Raw genomic sequence first — 18,011 nt, 5'->3', positions numbered from 1 at the left:
TCAAGAAGACATAACAATTCTTAATATATATGCACCAAACCAAGGAGCACCAAAATATATAAGACAGCTACTTATTGACCTTAAAACAAAAACTGACAAAAATACAATCATACTTGGAGACCTCAATACACTGCTGACGGCTCTAGATTGGTCATGCAAACAGAGAATCAACAAAGATATATTGGCCTTAAACAAAACACTAGAGCACCTGGATATGATAGACATCTACAAGACATTTCATCCCAAAGTGACAGAGTATACATTTTTCTCCAGTGTACATGGATCACTCTCAAGAATTGACCATATGTTGGGCCAAAAAAACAACATCAGCAAATTCAGAAAAATCGAAGTTGTACCAAGCATATTTTCTGATCATAAAGCCTTGAAACTAGAATTCAACTGCAAAAAAGAGGAAAAAAATCCCACAAAAATGTGGAAACTAAACAATATACTTTTAAAAAATGAATGGGTCAAAGAAGAAATAAGTGCAGAGATCAAAAGATATATACAGACAAATGAAAACAACAATATGACATATCAGAATCTATGGGATACAGCAAAAGCAGTGATAAGAGGGAAGTTCATATCACTTCAGGCATATATGAACAAACAAGAGAAAGCCTAAGTGAACCACTTAACTTCACACCTTAAGGAACTGGAAAAAGAAGAACAAAGACTACCCAAAACCAGCCAAAGAAAGGAGATAATAAAAATCAGAGCAGAAATAAATGAAATAGAGAACAGAAAAACTATAGAAAAAATTAATAGAACAAGGAGCTGGTTCTTTGAAAAGATCAACAAAATTGACAAACCCTTGGCAAGACTTACCAAGGAAAAAAGAGAAAGAACTCATAGAAACAAAATCCGAAATGAAAGAGGAGAAATCACCACGGACATCGTAGATATACAAAGAATTATTGTAGAATACTATGAAAAACTTTATGCCACTAAATTCAACAACCTAGAAGAAATGGATAAATTCTAAGAACAATACAACCTTCCTAGACTGAGTCAAGAAGAAGCAGAAAGCCTAAACAGGCCTATTAGTAGAGAAGAAATAGAAAAAACCATTAAAAACCTCCCCAAAAATAAAAGTCCAGGCCCAGATGGCTATACCAGTGAATTTTATCAAACATTCAAGAAGACTTGGTTTGTATTCTACTGAAAGTCTTCCAAAAAATTGAAGAAGAAGCAATACTTCCAAACACATTTTATGAGGCCAACATAACCCTCATACCAAAACCAGGCAAGGATGGCACAAAAAAAGAAAACTACAGACCAATATCTGTAATGAATACAGATGCTAAAATACTAAACAAAATACTAGCAAATCGAATACAACAACATATTAAAAAAATAATACATCATGATCAAGTGGGATTCATCCCAGAATCTCAAGGATGGTTCAACATACGTAAAACGGTTAACGTAATATACCATATTAACAAAACAAAGAACAAAAACCACATGATCTTATCAATAGACGCAGAAAAGGCATTCGATAAAATACAACACAATTTTATGTTTAAGACACTCAACAAAATGGGTATAGAAGGAAAATATCTCAACATGATAAAGGCCATATATGATAAACCATCAGCTAACATCATATTAAATGGCACTAAACTGAAGGCTTTCCCCCTTAAATCAGGAACAAGACAGGGTTGTCCACTCTCTCCACTCTTATTTAATGTGGTACTAGAGGTTCTAGCCAGAGCAATCAGACAAGACAAAGAAATAAAAGGCATCCATATCGGAAAAGAAGAAGTAAAGGTATCACTTTTTGCAGATGATATGATCCTATACATCGAAAACCCCAAAGAATCCACAAAAAGACTACTAGAAACAATAAGCCAATACAGTAAGGTCGCAGGATACAAAATTAACATACAGAAGTCCATAGCCTTTCTATATGCCAACAATGAAACATTTGAGAACGAACTCAAAAGAATAATCCCCTTCACGATAGCAACAACAAAAAAATAAAATACCTAGGAATAAACATAACAAAGAATGTAAAGGCCTTATATAATGAAAACTACAAACCATTGTTAAGGGAAATCAAAAAAGATATAATGAGATGGAAGAATATTCCTTGTTCTTGGTTAGGAAGAATAAATATAATCAAGATGGCCATATTACCCAAAGCAATATACAAATTTAATGCAATTCCCATCAAAATTCCAATGACAATTTTTAAAGAAATGGAGCAAAAAATCATCAGATTTATATGGAACTATAAAAAACCCCGAATATCCAAAGCAATCCCAAAGAAAAAGAATGAAGCTGGGGGCATTACAATACCTGACTTCAAACTATATTATAGGGCCATGACAATCAAAACAGCATGGTATTGGCAGAAAAATAGACACTCAGACCAATGGAACAGAATAGAAAGCCCAGAAATAAAACCACATATATATATAGTCAAATAATTTTTGATAAAGGGGCCAACAACACACAATGGAGAAAAGAAAGCCTCTTCAACAAATGGTGCTGGGAAAACTGGAAAGCCACATGCAAAAGAATGAAACTGGACTACAGTTTGTCCCCCTGTACTAAAATTAACTCAAAATGGATCAAAGATCTAAACATAAGACCTGAAACAATAAAGTACATAGAGAAGATATAGGTACTAAACTCATGGACCTGGGTTTTAAAGAGCATTTTATGAATTTGACTCCAGAGGCAAGAGAAGTGAAGGCAAAAATTAATGAATGGGACTACATCAGACTAAGAAGTTTTTGCTCAGCAAGAGAAACTGGTAACAAAATAAACAGACAGCCAACTAAATGGGAAATATTTTCAAACAACTGCTCAGATAAGGGCCTAATATCCAAAATTTACAAAGAACTCATAAAACTCAACAACAAACAAACAATCCAATAAAAAAATGGGAAGAGGACATGAACAGACACTTCTCCCAGGAAGAAATACAAATGGCCAACAGATATATGAAAAAATGCTCATCTTCTTTAGTTATTATAGAAATGCAAATCAAAACTGCAATGAGATACTACCTCACACCTGTTAGATTAGCTATTATTAACAAGACAGGTAATAGCAAATGTTGGAGAGGCTGTGGAGAAAAAGGAACCCTCATTCACTGTTGGTGGGAATGGAAAGTAGTACAATCATTATGGAAGAAAGTATGGTGGTTCCTCAAAAAACTGAAAATAGAACTACCTTATGACCCAGCAATCCCTCTACTGGGTATATACCCCCAAAACTCAGAAACATTGATACGTAAAGACACATGCCGCCATGTTCATTGCATCATTGTTCACATTGCCAGGACATGGAAACAACCAAAAAACCCGTCAATAGATGACTGGATAAAGAAGATGTGGCACATATACACTATGGAATACTACTCAGCCATAAGAAATGATGACATCGGATCATTTACAGCAAAATGGTGGGATCTAAGTAAATCAGAAAAAACTAGGAACTGCATTATTCCATACGTAGGTGGGACATAAAAGTGAGACTAAGAAACATTGATAAGAGTGTGGTGGTTATGGGGGAAGAGGGAGAAGGAAAGGGGGAGGGGGAGGGGCACAAAGAAAACTAGATAGAAGGTGACAGAGGACAATCTGACTTTGGGTGATGGGTATGCAACATGATTGAACGACAAGATAACTTGGACATGTTTTCTTTGAATATATGTATCCTGATTTATTGATGTCACCCCATTAAAAAAAAATTATAAAAAAAAAAATACTTAGCTCAATCTTAGCCTGTCACATAGTAAGGCCTCTGGATGTAAACAATTTTTATTATATTAAAAGACCATACTGGCCCTGGCTGGTTGGCTCAGTGGTAGAGGGTAGGCCTGGCATGCAGGAGTCCTGGGTTCGATTCCTGGCCAGGGCACACAGCAGAAGCGCCCATCTGCTTCTCCACCCCTCCTCCTCTCCTTCCTCTCTGCCTTTCTCTTCCCCTCCTGCAGCCAAGGCTCCATTGGAGCAAAGTTGGCCTGGGTGCTGAGGATGGCTCTATGGCCTCTGCCTCAGGAGCTAGAATGACTCTGGTCGTAGCAGAGCGACGCCCCAGATGGGCTGAGCATCGCCCCATGGTGGGCATGCCGGGTGGATCCCGGTCGGGTGCATGTGGGAGTCTGTTTGACTGCCTCCCCGTTTCCAGCTTCAGAAAAATACAAAAAAAAAAAAAAAAAAAAAGACCATACTGACCAGAATGTCTTCCAGTTTCATATCCAACATATCTGTGCCAGTAATATATTTCTTCCATTCCTCTTGTTCTTGCTCTTGTTCTCCCATATTATCCAGGATTAATTCAAAGAAAATCACCTTCTCAGAAATGGTGCTGAATGTATTATCAAAGCAGAACATGTAGTCACCAACTTCAGTCTCTACCCTGGATTAAAAAAAAAGTACATGTCAGTCTGACTGCAGTGGCACAGTGGATAGAGTGTTGACCTGGAACACTGAAGTCCCCCGTTCGAAACCCCAGGGTTGTCAGCTTGAGCGTGAGGTTGCCAGCTAGAGTGCAGGGTTGCCAGCATGAACAAGGGATCACTGGCTTGGCTGGGGCCTCCTTTTCCCACACCCCCCTCAAGTCACGTATGAGAAACAATCAAGGAACAACTAAAGTAACTATGAGTTGATGCTTCTCATCTCTCTCCTCCCCTTCTCTCTCTTTCTGTCTCATTCTTTCTCTCTCTCTCTCTCTCTCTCTCTTCTGCTTTCTCAAAAAGAAAGTCAATAAGAAAATAACTCTTAAAAAAATTTTTTTAAGTACACATCTTCAGTTATCTATACTTCTATTTCAGATCAAAGGAAAAACTACTACAGGTAGAAGAAGTAACAGTATATAATAAGTGGACAGCTTACTGATAAGACTTCCTTAGTATTTAAAGGTAATTTATAATTTCTTGAGAAAGAAGTAACCTGGAAATATACAGTGGTGGGAAAAAGTAGGTTGACAGTTATAATTTCACATACTCATAACTGTAAACCTACTTTACCTACCCCTGTATATTCAAATACTTAAAATCTAGATGTGCTTGGTATTATGGTAAATGATATTGGCCTAATTTTTGGAAAAGAACAGAATTAAAAAGCTAGATACATGACACCTCACAATGAAATTAAATATTTATGTTATTAAAAGTAATTTATCATAAGTTCAATTCATACGGAAATATGACTACAAATCTCCCCTTCAATTGAGATTAATCTGTAAAGTGAGTTTTGTTTTGTTGTCAAAAGCAGTGATGGATATTCATAAATGTTTTCTTCCAGGCCTCCTACTGAATAAGTACACTCTTGGAATATATATAGTTAGGGTAATATTAATTCAGTTGTCTAGAAAAATGCATTTATATGTAACTCCTCATTACAGGCAGTGTTAGACAAATAGGTATTATGTAAACTATTTAAGACTGTTTTGGAGAAATTTTTACTAACCCTGACTTCTATTTTACTTTTTGTGACAGAGACAGAGAGAGACAGAGAAAGGGACAGATAAAGACAGACAGATGCCGCAAACCAGCACGGCTAGTAATTCCAGGTCCTGATGAAGAATGATGTGGAATTAGGAAATAAAATTAAAGAGAAAAAGGATGGGATCGGGAGGCCTCTGCAAGCTGATGGCAAGAACAGAGAACAAGAGCCCCTGGTCTGCTTTATTATATAGTGTAGAGGAGAATTAAAGCCTTTAAGCCATATGCAAATAAGGAAGTCTGTGATACAAGGTCACTCATCTGAGGCATATACAGGAATCCTCAAAAGAGTGCACCCCCCCCCCCACCATGCAACAGTCAAGGGTGTGGGGAAAAGCTTGGTCTTAAAAAAGGGTGTTGAGCTGACCAGGTGGTGGCACAGTGGATAGAACATTGGACTGGAATACGAAGGACCCAATTTTGAGACCCTGAGGTTGCCCGCTTGAGCGCGGGCTCATCTGGCTTGAGCAAAAAATAAAAAAAAAGAAAGCTCACCAGCTTGGACCCAAGGTCACTGGTTTGAGCAAGGGGTTACTTGGTCTGCTGAAGGCCCACGGTCAAGGCACATATGAGAAAGCAATCAATGAACTATGGTGTTGCAACGAAAAACTGATGATTGATGCTTCTCATCTCTCTCTGTTCCTGTCTGTCCCTATCTATCCCTCTCTCTTACTCTCTCTCTGTCCCTGTAAAAAAAAAAAAAAAAAAAAAAAAAAAAAAAAAAAAAAAAAGGGTGTTGAAAAGATCTTAGTCTTAAAAGGGTGGGGAAGAGCTTAGTCTTAAACTAAGCCCTAGGCTATAGGGACCTTGTCAGCTTAGCAGTGGTAGTCAACTTGGTCCCTACCGTCCACTAGTGGGCATTCCAGCTTTCATGATGGGTGGAAGCAGAGCAACCAAAGTATAAATAAAAAGATTAATTGAACTATATATAGTAAGTTGTTTTATAAAGATGTATTCTGCCAAACTTAGCAAAAAGCTGACATAAAGTACTTGGTAAGTAATTATTATTATATGCTTTAACTTGCTCTAACTCTGCTTTATAAATTTTATCAAGTAAAGTTACTTTCCTACTTTATAAATCACCATTACTATGGAACTGGTGGGCAGTTAGAAAATTTTACTAACAGAGATACAAAAGTGGGCGGTAGGTATAAAAAGGTTGACTACCCCTGGCTTACAGCCTGTTTCCCACAGACAGACAGGAAGGAAGGGAGATAAGAAGCATCAATTCTTCATTGCAGCACTTAGTTGTTCATTGATTGCTTTCTCATATGTGCCCTGGGGAGGGAGGCAGACCAAGTGATCCCTTGCTCAAGCCAGTGACCGTGGGTTCAAGCTGGTGAGCTGTGCTCAAACCAGATGAGCCAATGCTCAAGGCAGAGACCTTGGGGTTTTGAACCTAGGTCCCCTGTGTCCCAGTCCGATGCTCTATCTATTGTCCCACCTCCTGGTCAGGCTAGAAGAACAGTATTTATTTTAAAGATTTAACTAAGAAAAAATTTTTATTTATTTATTTTTAACAAGGTGGAGGCACAGACAGGGACAGACAGGAAGGGAGGGAGATGAGAAGCATCAACTCATAGTTGTGGCACCTTAGTAGTTCATTGATTGCTTTCTCCTATGTGCCTTGACCAGGGGATTCCAGCTAAGCCAATGACCCCTTGCTCAAGGCAGCAACCTTGGGCTTCAAGCAAGCCAGCCACCTTTGGGATCAAGCCAGTGCCATGGAGTCATATCTATGATCCCATGATCAAGTCAGCAACCCTGCACTCAAGCTGGTAACTGGATGAACCCATGCTCAAGCTGACAATCTCGGAGTTTTGAATCCGAGTCCTCATCATCCCAGGCCAACACTCTATTCACTGTGCCACCACCTGGTTAGGTGAAGAAAAACTATTTCAATACCATAACTAAGCTTTTAGTTGCCTTGATAGCAGGTAGACAAGATGGTGACGGAGTAGGCGGACGTACCAACTTCCACTTCCCCGAACCAAATGGATTACAAATTAATTTTAAGAACCACCATCTGGAAAAACCAACTTTGGACTAAACTAAGAGGCCTCTTCAAACAAGAAACACTGAAGAAGGCACACTGAGACTGGTAGGAAAAGCGGAAACGTGGAGAGGGCTGCCCAGCTCCCCGGAGCCAATGGCAGCCCGGAGAGACTCATGTGGCGGGAAGTGAGTTTAGCAGAGAGGGGAGGGTCCTGAGTCCCAGGAAGAAAGCTCCAGCCTGCAGCCCCAGAGCCTAGAAGTATTTAGCTGGACAGTATTTAGCTGGAAACAAGACAGGATACTGTTTGTGAGAAAGAGACTGATTTCTCAGACCCAAGATTCTTCTTAAAGGGACTGCGCAGAAAACGTCTCTCACAACCACTCACCCGGGGATCCAGGGGACAGGGTAAGAGGAGAGTACCGGAGTAGCAGGAAGAGAGTGTAATCTAGGAGGCATAGGGAGAAACATTTTGAGAGACAGCCACCCTAACCTCTGGGACAAGTCATTCCCCAAATCTGAAGCGAATATTTCCCCTGGAAACAGCAATACCAGCAAAGGGAAGCAGGACACCAGCCAAACAAGCTCTCCCATGGCACTCAGAGCACAGTTCCTTAGAAGGAGGGAGCTTTCGGGACTACAGTAGTGAGTGTTAGGGTCTGAGCTGCAGCGCCCCCACCCACACGGCTGAGGGCTCGACCGAGGGCGGGTGGTGGCAGGACGTGGAAGCGCTGTTCTGTTGGCAAGAGTGGAAGCTGGCTGGCCACCACTGAGGCCCAGGTGTGAATTCAGTCTTGCCCCGCTGGGGAGGAGGGGACGTGTAAAAGTGGTCAAGCTCAGCTGTGGGCTGCCTGCAATCCAGCCTGCAGAGGAAGGGCAAGAGCCCCGGAAGGGGTGGAGACCGGCCCTTGAGCAAGGGCACCTGTGAAACCGAGGCTTGTGGTCTGACTTGGAAGCTGCTCCTGCAGTAGGGGTGGAGCCAAAAGCTCAGAACAGGCGGAGTCCTGCTACTGAGCATGGGTACGTGGTCTTGCCCGGCCTGTGAAGCCCAGGCTTGCAGCCGTCCCACAAGCGGGCGAAAGACCAGAATTAGGTGGAGACCCGCAACTAAGCAAAGGCGCTCACCCCTGCCCTCAGGGCCGAGCATAACGCCACCCGTGGGGGTGGGTCGAAGGCCAAGGCCACCGAGGCTTGTATACCCAAGCACGTGATCACAGTCACTCCCATGAAGGAGGCGGAAACCACAGCAACAGCCCCAGAGGGCAGGCACTGGCAATGCCCATACCTGAATGCCATAGGCAGCAACAGGAGAGGGGGTGGAAGGCCTGCAGACAGACCACACCTAGGGATCATAGAGGCCACACCCAGTGGACTCCAGTGGTCAAAACCTTCTTTTCCAGACAAAATGTGAAGGCAGAGAAATGCAACACAAATGAATCAAGAGAAAAGGCCCCAGAAAAGGCCCTGAATGAATCAGATATAACCAAATTACCAGATGCAGAGTTTAAAATAACAATTGTTAGGATGCTCAAAGATCTTAGAACAATAGATGGTCATTACAAACAACTAAATAAAGAAATAGCAAATATAAAAAAGGACATTGAAATAATAAAAAAAATCAGTCAGAAATGACAAATACAATATCAGAAACAAAGAACACAATGGAAGGAATTAAGAGCAGGATGGATGAAGCTGAGAATTGAATCAGCGAGTTAGTGGACAAGATAAATGAAGGCACGGAAGCAGAGCAGAAAAAAGAGACTCAGAAAGTCTGAGGAAACTCTAAGAGAGCTCTGTGACAACATGAAGAGAAATAACATCCACATCATAGGGGTTCCTGAAGAAGAAGAGAAAGAACAAGGGATAGAGACTTTGGGATAGATAACAAGGGATAGAGCAAGGCTGCAAGAAATGCTAAGGGACCTGTTGTAAACAGATCAAAGGAGAAAAAGAACATAGCAAAAGAGGAATACAATTTTAAAGAATAAAATGGCAATAAACAACTACATATCAATAATAACATTAAATGTAAATGGATTAAATGATCCAATCAAAAAAACAGGGTAGCTGCGTAGGTAAGAAAACAGGACCCATACATATGCTGTCTACAAGAGATACACCTTAAAACAAAAGATGCGGCCCTGGCCGGTTGGCTCAGCGGTAGAGCGTCGGCCTAGCGTGCGGAGGACCCGGGTTCGATTCCCGGCCAGGGCACACAGGAGAAGCGCCCATTTGCTTCTCCACCCCTCTGCCGCACCTTCCTCTCTGTCTCTCTCTTCCCCTCCCGCAGCCAAGGCTCCATTGGAGCAAGGATGGCCCGGGCGCTGGGGATGGCTCTGTGGCCTCTGCCCCAGGCGCTAGAGTGGCTCTGGTCGCAACATGGCGACACCCAGGATGGGCAGAGCATCGCCCCCTGGTGGGCAGAGCGTCGCCCCATGGTGGGCGTGCTGGGTGGATCCCGGTTGGGCGCATGCGGGAGTCTGTCTGACTGTCTCTCCCTGTTTCCAGCTTCAGAAAAAAACAAAAAAACAAAAACAAAAAAAAACAACAACAAAAGATGCACATAGACCGAAGATAAAAGGATGGAAAAAAAAAAATTTCACAAAAATGCAAATGAAAAAAAAGCTGGGATAGCAATACTTATATCAGACAAAATGGACTTTAAAACGAAGATTATAGTAAGAGATAAAGAAGGTCACTACATAATGATAAAGGGAGCAATCCAACAGAAGATATAACTGTTATAAATATCTATGCATCTAATATAGGAGCACCTAAATATATAAAGCAGACTTTGATGGATTTAAAGGGCGAGATCAACAGCAATACTATTATAGTAAGGGATTTCAATACCCTACTAACATCACTAGACAGATCCTCAAGAAAGAAAATTAACAAAGAAACAGACTTAAAGAACATACTATATAAACTCGATTTAATAGATATCTTCAGAACCTTTCACCCTAAAGCAGCAGAATATACAATCTTTTCAAGTGCTCATGGTACATTCTCTAGGAGAGACTACATGTTAGGACACAAAAGCGGTCTCAACAAATTTAAGAAGATTGAAATCATATCGAGCACTTTTTCTGATCACAATGGCATGAAACTAGAAAGCAACCATTGGCCCTGGCTGGCTGGCTCGGTGGTCGAGCGTCGGGCCTGGCGTGCGGAAGTCCCAGGTTCGATTCCCGGCCAGGGCACACAGGAGAAGCGCCCATCTGCTTCTCCACCCCTCCCCCTCTCCTTCCTCTCTGTCTCTCTCTTCCCCTCCCGCAACCGAGGCTCCATTGGAGCAAAAGATGGCCCGGGTGCTGGGGATGGCTCCTTGGCCTCTGCCCCAGGCACTAGAGTGCCTCTGGTCGCGAGAGAGTGACGCCCCGGATAGGCAGAGCATCGCCCCCTGGTAGGTGTGCTGGGTGGATCCCGGTCGGGCGCATGCGGGAGTCTGTCTGACTGCCTCCCCGTTTCCAGCTTCAGAAAAATACAAAAAAAAAAAAAAAAAAAAAAAAAAAGAAAAAAGAAAGCAACCACAACAGAAAAACTCAAAAATACTCAAACACTTGGAAACTAAATAGCATGTTATGAAATAATGAATGGGTTAGCAATGAGATCAAAGAAGAAATTTAAAAATTTCTAGAAATGAACAATAACGAGTATACATCAACTCAAAATTTATGGGACACAGCAAAAGCAGTCCTGAGAGGGAAGTTCATAGCATTACAGGCATACCTCAAAAAGCTAGAAAAAGCTCAAATAAACAACTTGACCCTGCATCTAAACAAACTAGAAAAAGAACAGCAAGCAAAGCCCAGAGCTAGTAGAAGGTAGGAAATAATAAAGATCAGAGCAGAAATAAATGACATAGAGGCTAAAGAAACAATACAGAGGATCAATGAAACCAGGAGCTAGTTCTTTGAAAAGGTAAACAAGATTGATGAACCTTTAACCAAACTCACCAAGAAAAAAAGAGGACTCAAATAAATAAAATTAGAAATGAGAGTGGAGAAATAACTGACACAACAAAATACAAAATATTGTAAGAAAATACTATGAAGAAATGTATGCCAAAAACCTAGACAACCTAGATGAAATGGACAAATTCCTTGAAACATATAATCTTCCAAAAATTAATCTGGAAGAATCAGAAAACCTAAACAGACCGATTACAACAAATGGGATTGAAACAGTTATCAAAAAACTCCCCAAAAAGAAAAGTCCTGGGCCTGATGGCTTCACAAGTGAATTCTACCAAATATTCAAAGAAGAACTAACTCCTATCCTTCTCAAGCTATTTCAAAAAATTCAAGAGTAAGTAAGACTTCCAAGCTCCTTTTATGAGGCGAGTATAACTCTGATTCTAAAACCAGGCAAAGACAACACAAAGAAAGAAAATTATACGCCAATATCCCTGATGAATTTAGATGCTAAAATCCTCAACAAAATATTAGCAAACTGGATCCAGCAATATGTGAAAAAAATCATACACCATAATCAAGTGGAATTTATTCTTGGGAGGCAAGGCTGGTATAATATTCGCAAATCAGTCAATGTGATTCATTACATAAACAAAAGGAAGGAGAAAAACCACATGATCATTTCAATAGATGCAGAAAAAGCATTTGATAAAATCCAGCACCCATTCATGATCAAAACTCTTAGAACAGTGGAAATACAGGGAACATACCTCAACATGATAAAGGCCATCTATGACAAAGCCACAGCCAACATCATACTCAATGGGCAAAAATTAAAAGCAATCCCCTTAAGATCAGGAACAAGGCAGGGGTGCCCCCTTTCACCACTCTTATTCAACATAGTTCTGGAAGTCCTAGCCACAGCAATCAGACAAGAAAGAGAAATAAAAGGCATCCAAATTGGAAAAGAAGAAGTAAAACTATCATTATTTACAGATGATATGATATTGTATATAGAAAACCCTAAAGTCTCAGTCAAAAAACTACTAGACCTGATAAATGAATTCAGCAAGGTGGCAGGATATAAAATTAATACTCAGAAATCAGAGACATTTTTATACACCGACAATGAACTGTCAGAAAGAGAAATTAAGGAAACAATCCCCTTTACCACTGCAACCAAAAAAATAAAGTATCTAGGAATACACCCTGGCTGGTTGGCTCAGTGGTAGAGCATTGGCCTGGCGTGCGGGGGACCCAGGTTCGATTCCCAGCCAGGGCACATAGGAAAAGCGCCCATTTGCTTCTCCACCCACCCCCCCTCCTTCCTCTCTCTCTCTCTCTTCCCATCCCGCAGCCAAGGCTCCATTGGAGCAAAGATGGCCCGGGCGCTGGGGATGGCTCCTTGGCCTCTGCCCCAGGCGCTAGAGTGGCTCTGGTCGTGGCAGAGCGACGCCCCAGAGGGGCAGAGCATCGCCCCCTGGTGGGCATGCCGGGTGGATCCCGGTCGGGTGCATGCGGGAGTCTGTCTGACTGTCTCTCCCCGTTTCCAGCTTCAGGAAAAAAAAAAAATAAAAAAAAAAAAATAAAGTACCTAGGAATAAATTTAACCAGGGAGATAAAGACTTATACTTGGAAAATTATAAAACATTGATAAAAGAAATCGGAAGATACAAACAAGTGGAAGCATATACTGTGCTCATGGTTAGGAAGAATAAACATCATTAAAATATCTATATTACCCAAAGCAATTTATAAATTCAATGCAATACCGATTAAAATACCAATGACTTACTTCAAAGATATAGAACACATATTCCAAAAATTTATATGGAACCAAAAGAGAACACGAATAGCCTCAGCAATCTTGAAAAGGAAGAATAAAGTGGGAGGTATCACACTTCCGGATATCAAGTTATACTACAAGGCCAATGTACGCAAAACAGCCCGGTACTGGCATAAGAACAGGCATATAGATCAATGGAACAGAACTGAGAACCCAGAAATAAACCCACACTTTTACGGACAACTGATATTTGACAAAGGAGGTAAGAGCATACATTGGAGTAAAGACAGCCTCTTCAACAAATGGTGTTGGGAAAATTGGACAGCTACTTACAAAAAAAATGAAACTAGACCACCAACTTACACCATTCACAAAAATAAACTCAAAATGGATAAAAGACTTAAATGTAAGCCGTAAAACCATAAGCATCTTAGAAGAAAACATAGGCAGTAAGCTCTCTGACATCTCTCGCAGCAATATATTTGCCGATTTATCTCCACGGGCAAGTGAAATAAAAGAATAAACAAATGGGACTATATCAAACTAAAAAGCTTCTGCACAGCTAAAGACAATAAGAACAGAATAAAAAGACAAACTACACAATGAGAGAATATATTTGATAATATGTCTGATAAGGGGTTAATAAATTTTAAAGAGAACTTGTAAAACTCAATACCAGGAAGACAAACAATCCAATCAAAAATGGGCGAAAGAAATGAATAAACACTTCTCCAAATAGGACATACAGATGGCCAATAGGCATATGAAAAAATGCTTAACATCATTAATCATTAGAGAAATGCAAATTAAAATCACATTGAGATATCACTTCACACTAGTCAGAGTGGCACTCATCAACAAAACAACACAGAATAAGTGCTGGCGAGGATGTGAAGAAAAGGGAACCCTCCTGCACTGCTGGTGGGAATGCAGACTAGTGCAGCCACTGTGGAAAACAGTACTGAGATTCCTCAGGAAATTAAAAATTGGACTGCCTTTTGACCCAGCTATACCACTTTTAGGAATATACCCCAAGAACACCATAGCAGTGATTGAAAAGAAGAAATGCACCCTCATGTTTATGGCAGCATTGTTCACAATAGCGAAGATCTGGAAACAGCCCACGTGTCCGTTAGTGGACAAGTGGATTAAAAAGCTTTGATACATATATACTATGGAATACTTCTCAGCCATAAGAAATGATGGCATCGGATCATTTACAACAACATGAATGGACCTTGATAACATTATACTGAACGAAATAAGTAAATAAAAAAAAACTAATAACTATATGATTCCATACATAGGTGGGACATAAAAATGAGACTCAGAGACATGGACAAGAGTGTGGGGGTTATGGGGGGGGAGGCAAGGGAGGGGGTTGGGGGAGGGGAGGGTCACAAAGAAAACCAGTTAGAAGATGACGGAAGACAATTGGACTTTGGGTGATGGGAATGCAGCATAATCAAATGTCAAAATAACCTAGAGATATTTTCTCTGAACATATGTACCCTGGATTTATCAATGTCACCGCATTAAAATAAAAAAAAAAAGATGATTTTAGTTGCCTTTAAAAAATTAATATAGGTCCTGGCCAGTTGGCTCAATGGTAGAGTGTCGGCCCCGCATGTGGAAGTCCCAGGTTCCATTCACGGTCAGGGCACACAGGAGAATTGACCATCTGCTTCTCCACCCCTCCCCCTTCTCTCTTTTTTCTGCTCCTGCTGCCATGACTCAGTTGTTTCAAGTGCATCAGCCCCAGGTGCTAAGAATGGCTCCGTGTAGCCTCTCCCTCAGGCACTAAAAATACCTTGGTTGCGAGCATGGCCCCAAATGGGCAAAGCATCAGCCCCACACAAGGGTTGCCAGGTGGATCCTGGTCAGGGCATAAGCGGGAGTTTGTCTGTTTATCTCCCCTCATTTCACTTGGGGAAAAAATATTGCTAAAGATAAAATTGTTGTTAAAAATCTATTTTTTATTGAATTTATTTATTTGTGGGGTTTTTTTTTGTTTGTTTGTTTTGTTTTGTTTTTTGAGAGAAAGGAGAGAGAGGCGAGGAGGAGAAATAGGAAGCATCAACTCATAGTAGTTGCTTCCATATGTGCCTTGACTGGGCAAGTCCAGGGTTCCGAACTGGCAACTTCAGCATTCCAGGACGACACTTTATCCACTGCACCACCAAGGTCAGGCTAATCAACTCTTTAAAAATTAGATTTTCTGGCCTGTGGTGGCACAGTGGATAAAGCATCGCCCTGGAATACTGAGGTCACTGGTTTGAAACCCTGGGATGCCTGGTTAAGGCACATATGGGAGCTGATGCTTCCTGCTCCTCCCCCCTTCTCTCTCTTCTCTTTCCTCACTGAAATGAAAAAAAAAAAAGAAAAAAGTAGATTTGTAAACTTGCTCTAGTGGTTAACAGTTGGACCAACGGGGTTTTAAATCCTGGCTTCACTGTCCACCAGCTGTGTAACCTTCCCTCAATTTCCTCATTGGTAGAATGATGATAATATCATGTACTTCACAGGATTGTGGTGAAGAATAAAACATATGAATACATGTAAAGTATTTAGAACAGTGTCCTGGCACATTGAAAGAACTCATTAAGTGTGAACTCTCTAAACTTATTTTTGTCTTCCAATGTTTTTTTTTTTCCTGTATTTTTCTGAAGCCGGAAACGAGGAGAGACAGTCGGACAGACTCCCGCATGTGCCCGACGGGGATCCACCCGGCACGCCCACCAGGGGGCGATGCTCTGTCCCTCCGGGGCATCGCTCTATTGCGACCAGAGCCACTCTAGCGCCTGGGGCAGAGGCCGAGGAGCCATCCCCAGCGCCCGGGCCATCTTTGCTCCAGTGGAGCCTCGGCTGGCTGCGGGAGGGGAAGAGAGAGACAGAGAGGAAGGGGGGGGGGTGGAGAAGCAGATGGGCGCTTCTCCTGTGTGCCCTGGCTGGGAATCGAACCCGGGACTTCTGCACGCCAGGCCGACGCTCTACCACTGAGCCAACCGGCCAGGGCCTGTCTTCCAATGTTTTAATGAGAGGCAAGTCTATGCACTAAAGCATTAAAATACCTTTCCCTCCTAAGAGTCAATATTAATTTATCTCTAAAGCAGCGGTTCTCAACCTGTGGGTCGCGACCCCGGTGGGGTCGCCTAAAGCCATCGGAAAATACATAATGCATATCAGGTATTTACATTCCGAATCATAACTGTAGCAAAATTACAGTTATGAAGTAGCCACCAAAATTATTTTTTGGTTTGGGGTCACCGCAACATGAGGAACTGTATTGTGGGGTCACGGCATTAGAAAGGTTGAGAACCACTGCTCTAAAGGAAAGCAGAAAATTGAAAAGAAGTAAAAATTGGTAGAAATTCTATACATTTTCTATATTCTGAAATTTAAAGATGAACTATATTTTTTCTTTTTTTTAGTGACAGAGAGATAGACAGGAAGAGACAGGAAGGGAGAGAGATGAGAAGCATCAATTCTTCATTGCAGCACCTTAGTTGTTCATCGATTGCTTTCTCATATGTGCCTTTATTGGGGGCTACAGCTGAGCCAGTGACCCCTAGCTCAAGCCAGCGACCTCGGGCTTCAAGCCTGCAACCTTTGGGCTCAAGCCAGTGACCATGGGTTCATGTCTATAATCCCACACTCAATCGAGCCAGCAACACTGCGCTCAAGCTGGTGAGCCAGCATCAAGCTGGTGACCTCAGGGTTTCTAACCTGGGTCCTCTGCATCCCAATCTGACACTCTATCCACTGTGCCACTGCCTCGTCAGGCTAAAATTTCTTTCTCTTAAAAAATTTTTTAAAATTGATTTTACAGAGAGACAAGACGGGAGGAGGAATGAAAAGTATCAACTCATAGTTGCTTCACTTATTTATTCACTGATTGTCTGTCATATGTGCCTTGACTGGGCAAGCCCAGAGTTTCGAACCAGCAACCTCAGCATTCTAGGTCGACACACTATCCACTGGGCCACCACAAGCCAGGAAATAAATAAAATTTCTTAAAAAAAGAAAAAAAAAAGAACATATGGTCTGTTGTCAAATTGTTTTTAAAATTCATTTGTGGTGGGGGGCAGAAAGAAAGAGAGAAAGAGACAGAGACACAGAGAGAGAGAGACAGAGAGAGAGAAAAGGTAAGAAGGAGCAGGAAGCATCAACTCCCATATGCGCCCTGACCAGGCAAGCCAGAGGTTTCGAACCTGCAACCTCATTGTTCCAGGTTGACATTTTATCCAGTGTACCACCACAGGTCAAGCCAAATTAAGTTTCTTTTTAAAAATTTTTATTTATTGGTTTTAGAGAAAGGGGAAGTGAGGGGAGACAGAAAGATTGATCCATTTCGGTATGTGCCCTGACCAGGAATCAAACTTGCAACCTTTGCATACAGGGATGACCCTCTAACCAACCAAGCTATCTGGCCAGGGAACCGGTTGTCAAATTTAAACTGAAAATTTTATAACAAGTATTTTCTTTGTATATGTTTTTCTATGGTCAGATCTTTTACTTTGGGGTTTTCTAATGGTCTAAAAAGGGTAAGGTCTGAGTAAAAAAACAATTTTTACAAACACACAGATGTATTGTACTGTTGTTTTAAGGAAGAAAAGAATGGGCAAAGACGATAAAGCTAGCAGCTTAAAAAATTTTAGGATACATAGCTAGAACAGTAACTTACTTAAAATAGAAAGTCTGTGTTAGCCAGAAAGGCAGGTTTAAAATGTCACAATAGACTGAATGCAATACTTAAGCAGTACTCATCTATTTAACCAAAGTAAGGAAAAAATGTAGTCACAATCAATGCAAAATGCCTAACAAAAAGAAAAAAGATAATGGAAAATATTC

The 18,011-nt window shown here is 41.3% G+C and overlaps 1 protein-coding gene across 1 annotated transcript in view; it reads right to left on the bottom strand.

Moving 5' to 3' along the window:
- TMED5 (transmembrane p24 trafficking protein 5) overlaps nucleotides 1-18,011 on the bottom strand; it is a 36,090-nt gene that overhangs the window by 8,519 nt on the left and 9,560 nt on the right. Inside the window, exon 3 of the mRNA XM_066376775.1 lies at nucleotides 4,194-4,377. Within this exon, the coding sequence (XP_066232872.1) occupies nucleotides 4,194-4,377 (184 nt within the window). The remainder of the gene's footprint in view (nucleotides 1-4,193; nucleotides 4,378-18,011) is intronic.

Source organism: Saccopteryx leptura, chromosome 3, assembly GCF_036850995.1.
Source record: "Saccopteryx leptura isolate mSacLep1 chromosome 3, mSacLep1_pri_phased_curated, whole genome shotgun sequence".
NCBI classification, from domain to species: Eukaryota; Metazoa; Chordata; class Mammalia; order Chiroptera; family Emballonuridae; genus Saccopteryx; species Saccopteryx leptura.
This window is presented reverse-complemented; position numbering and strand designations above follow the sequence as displayed.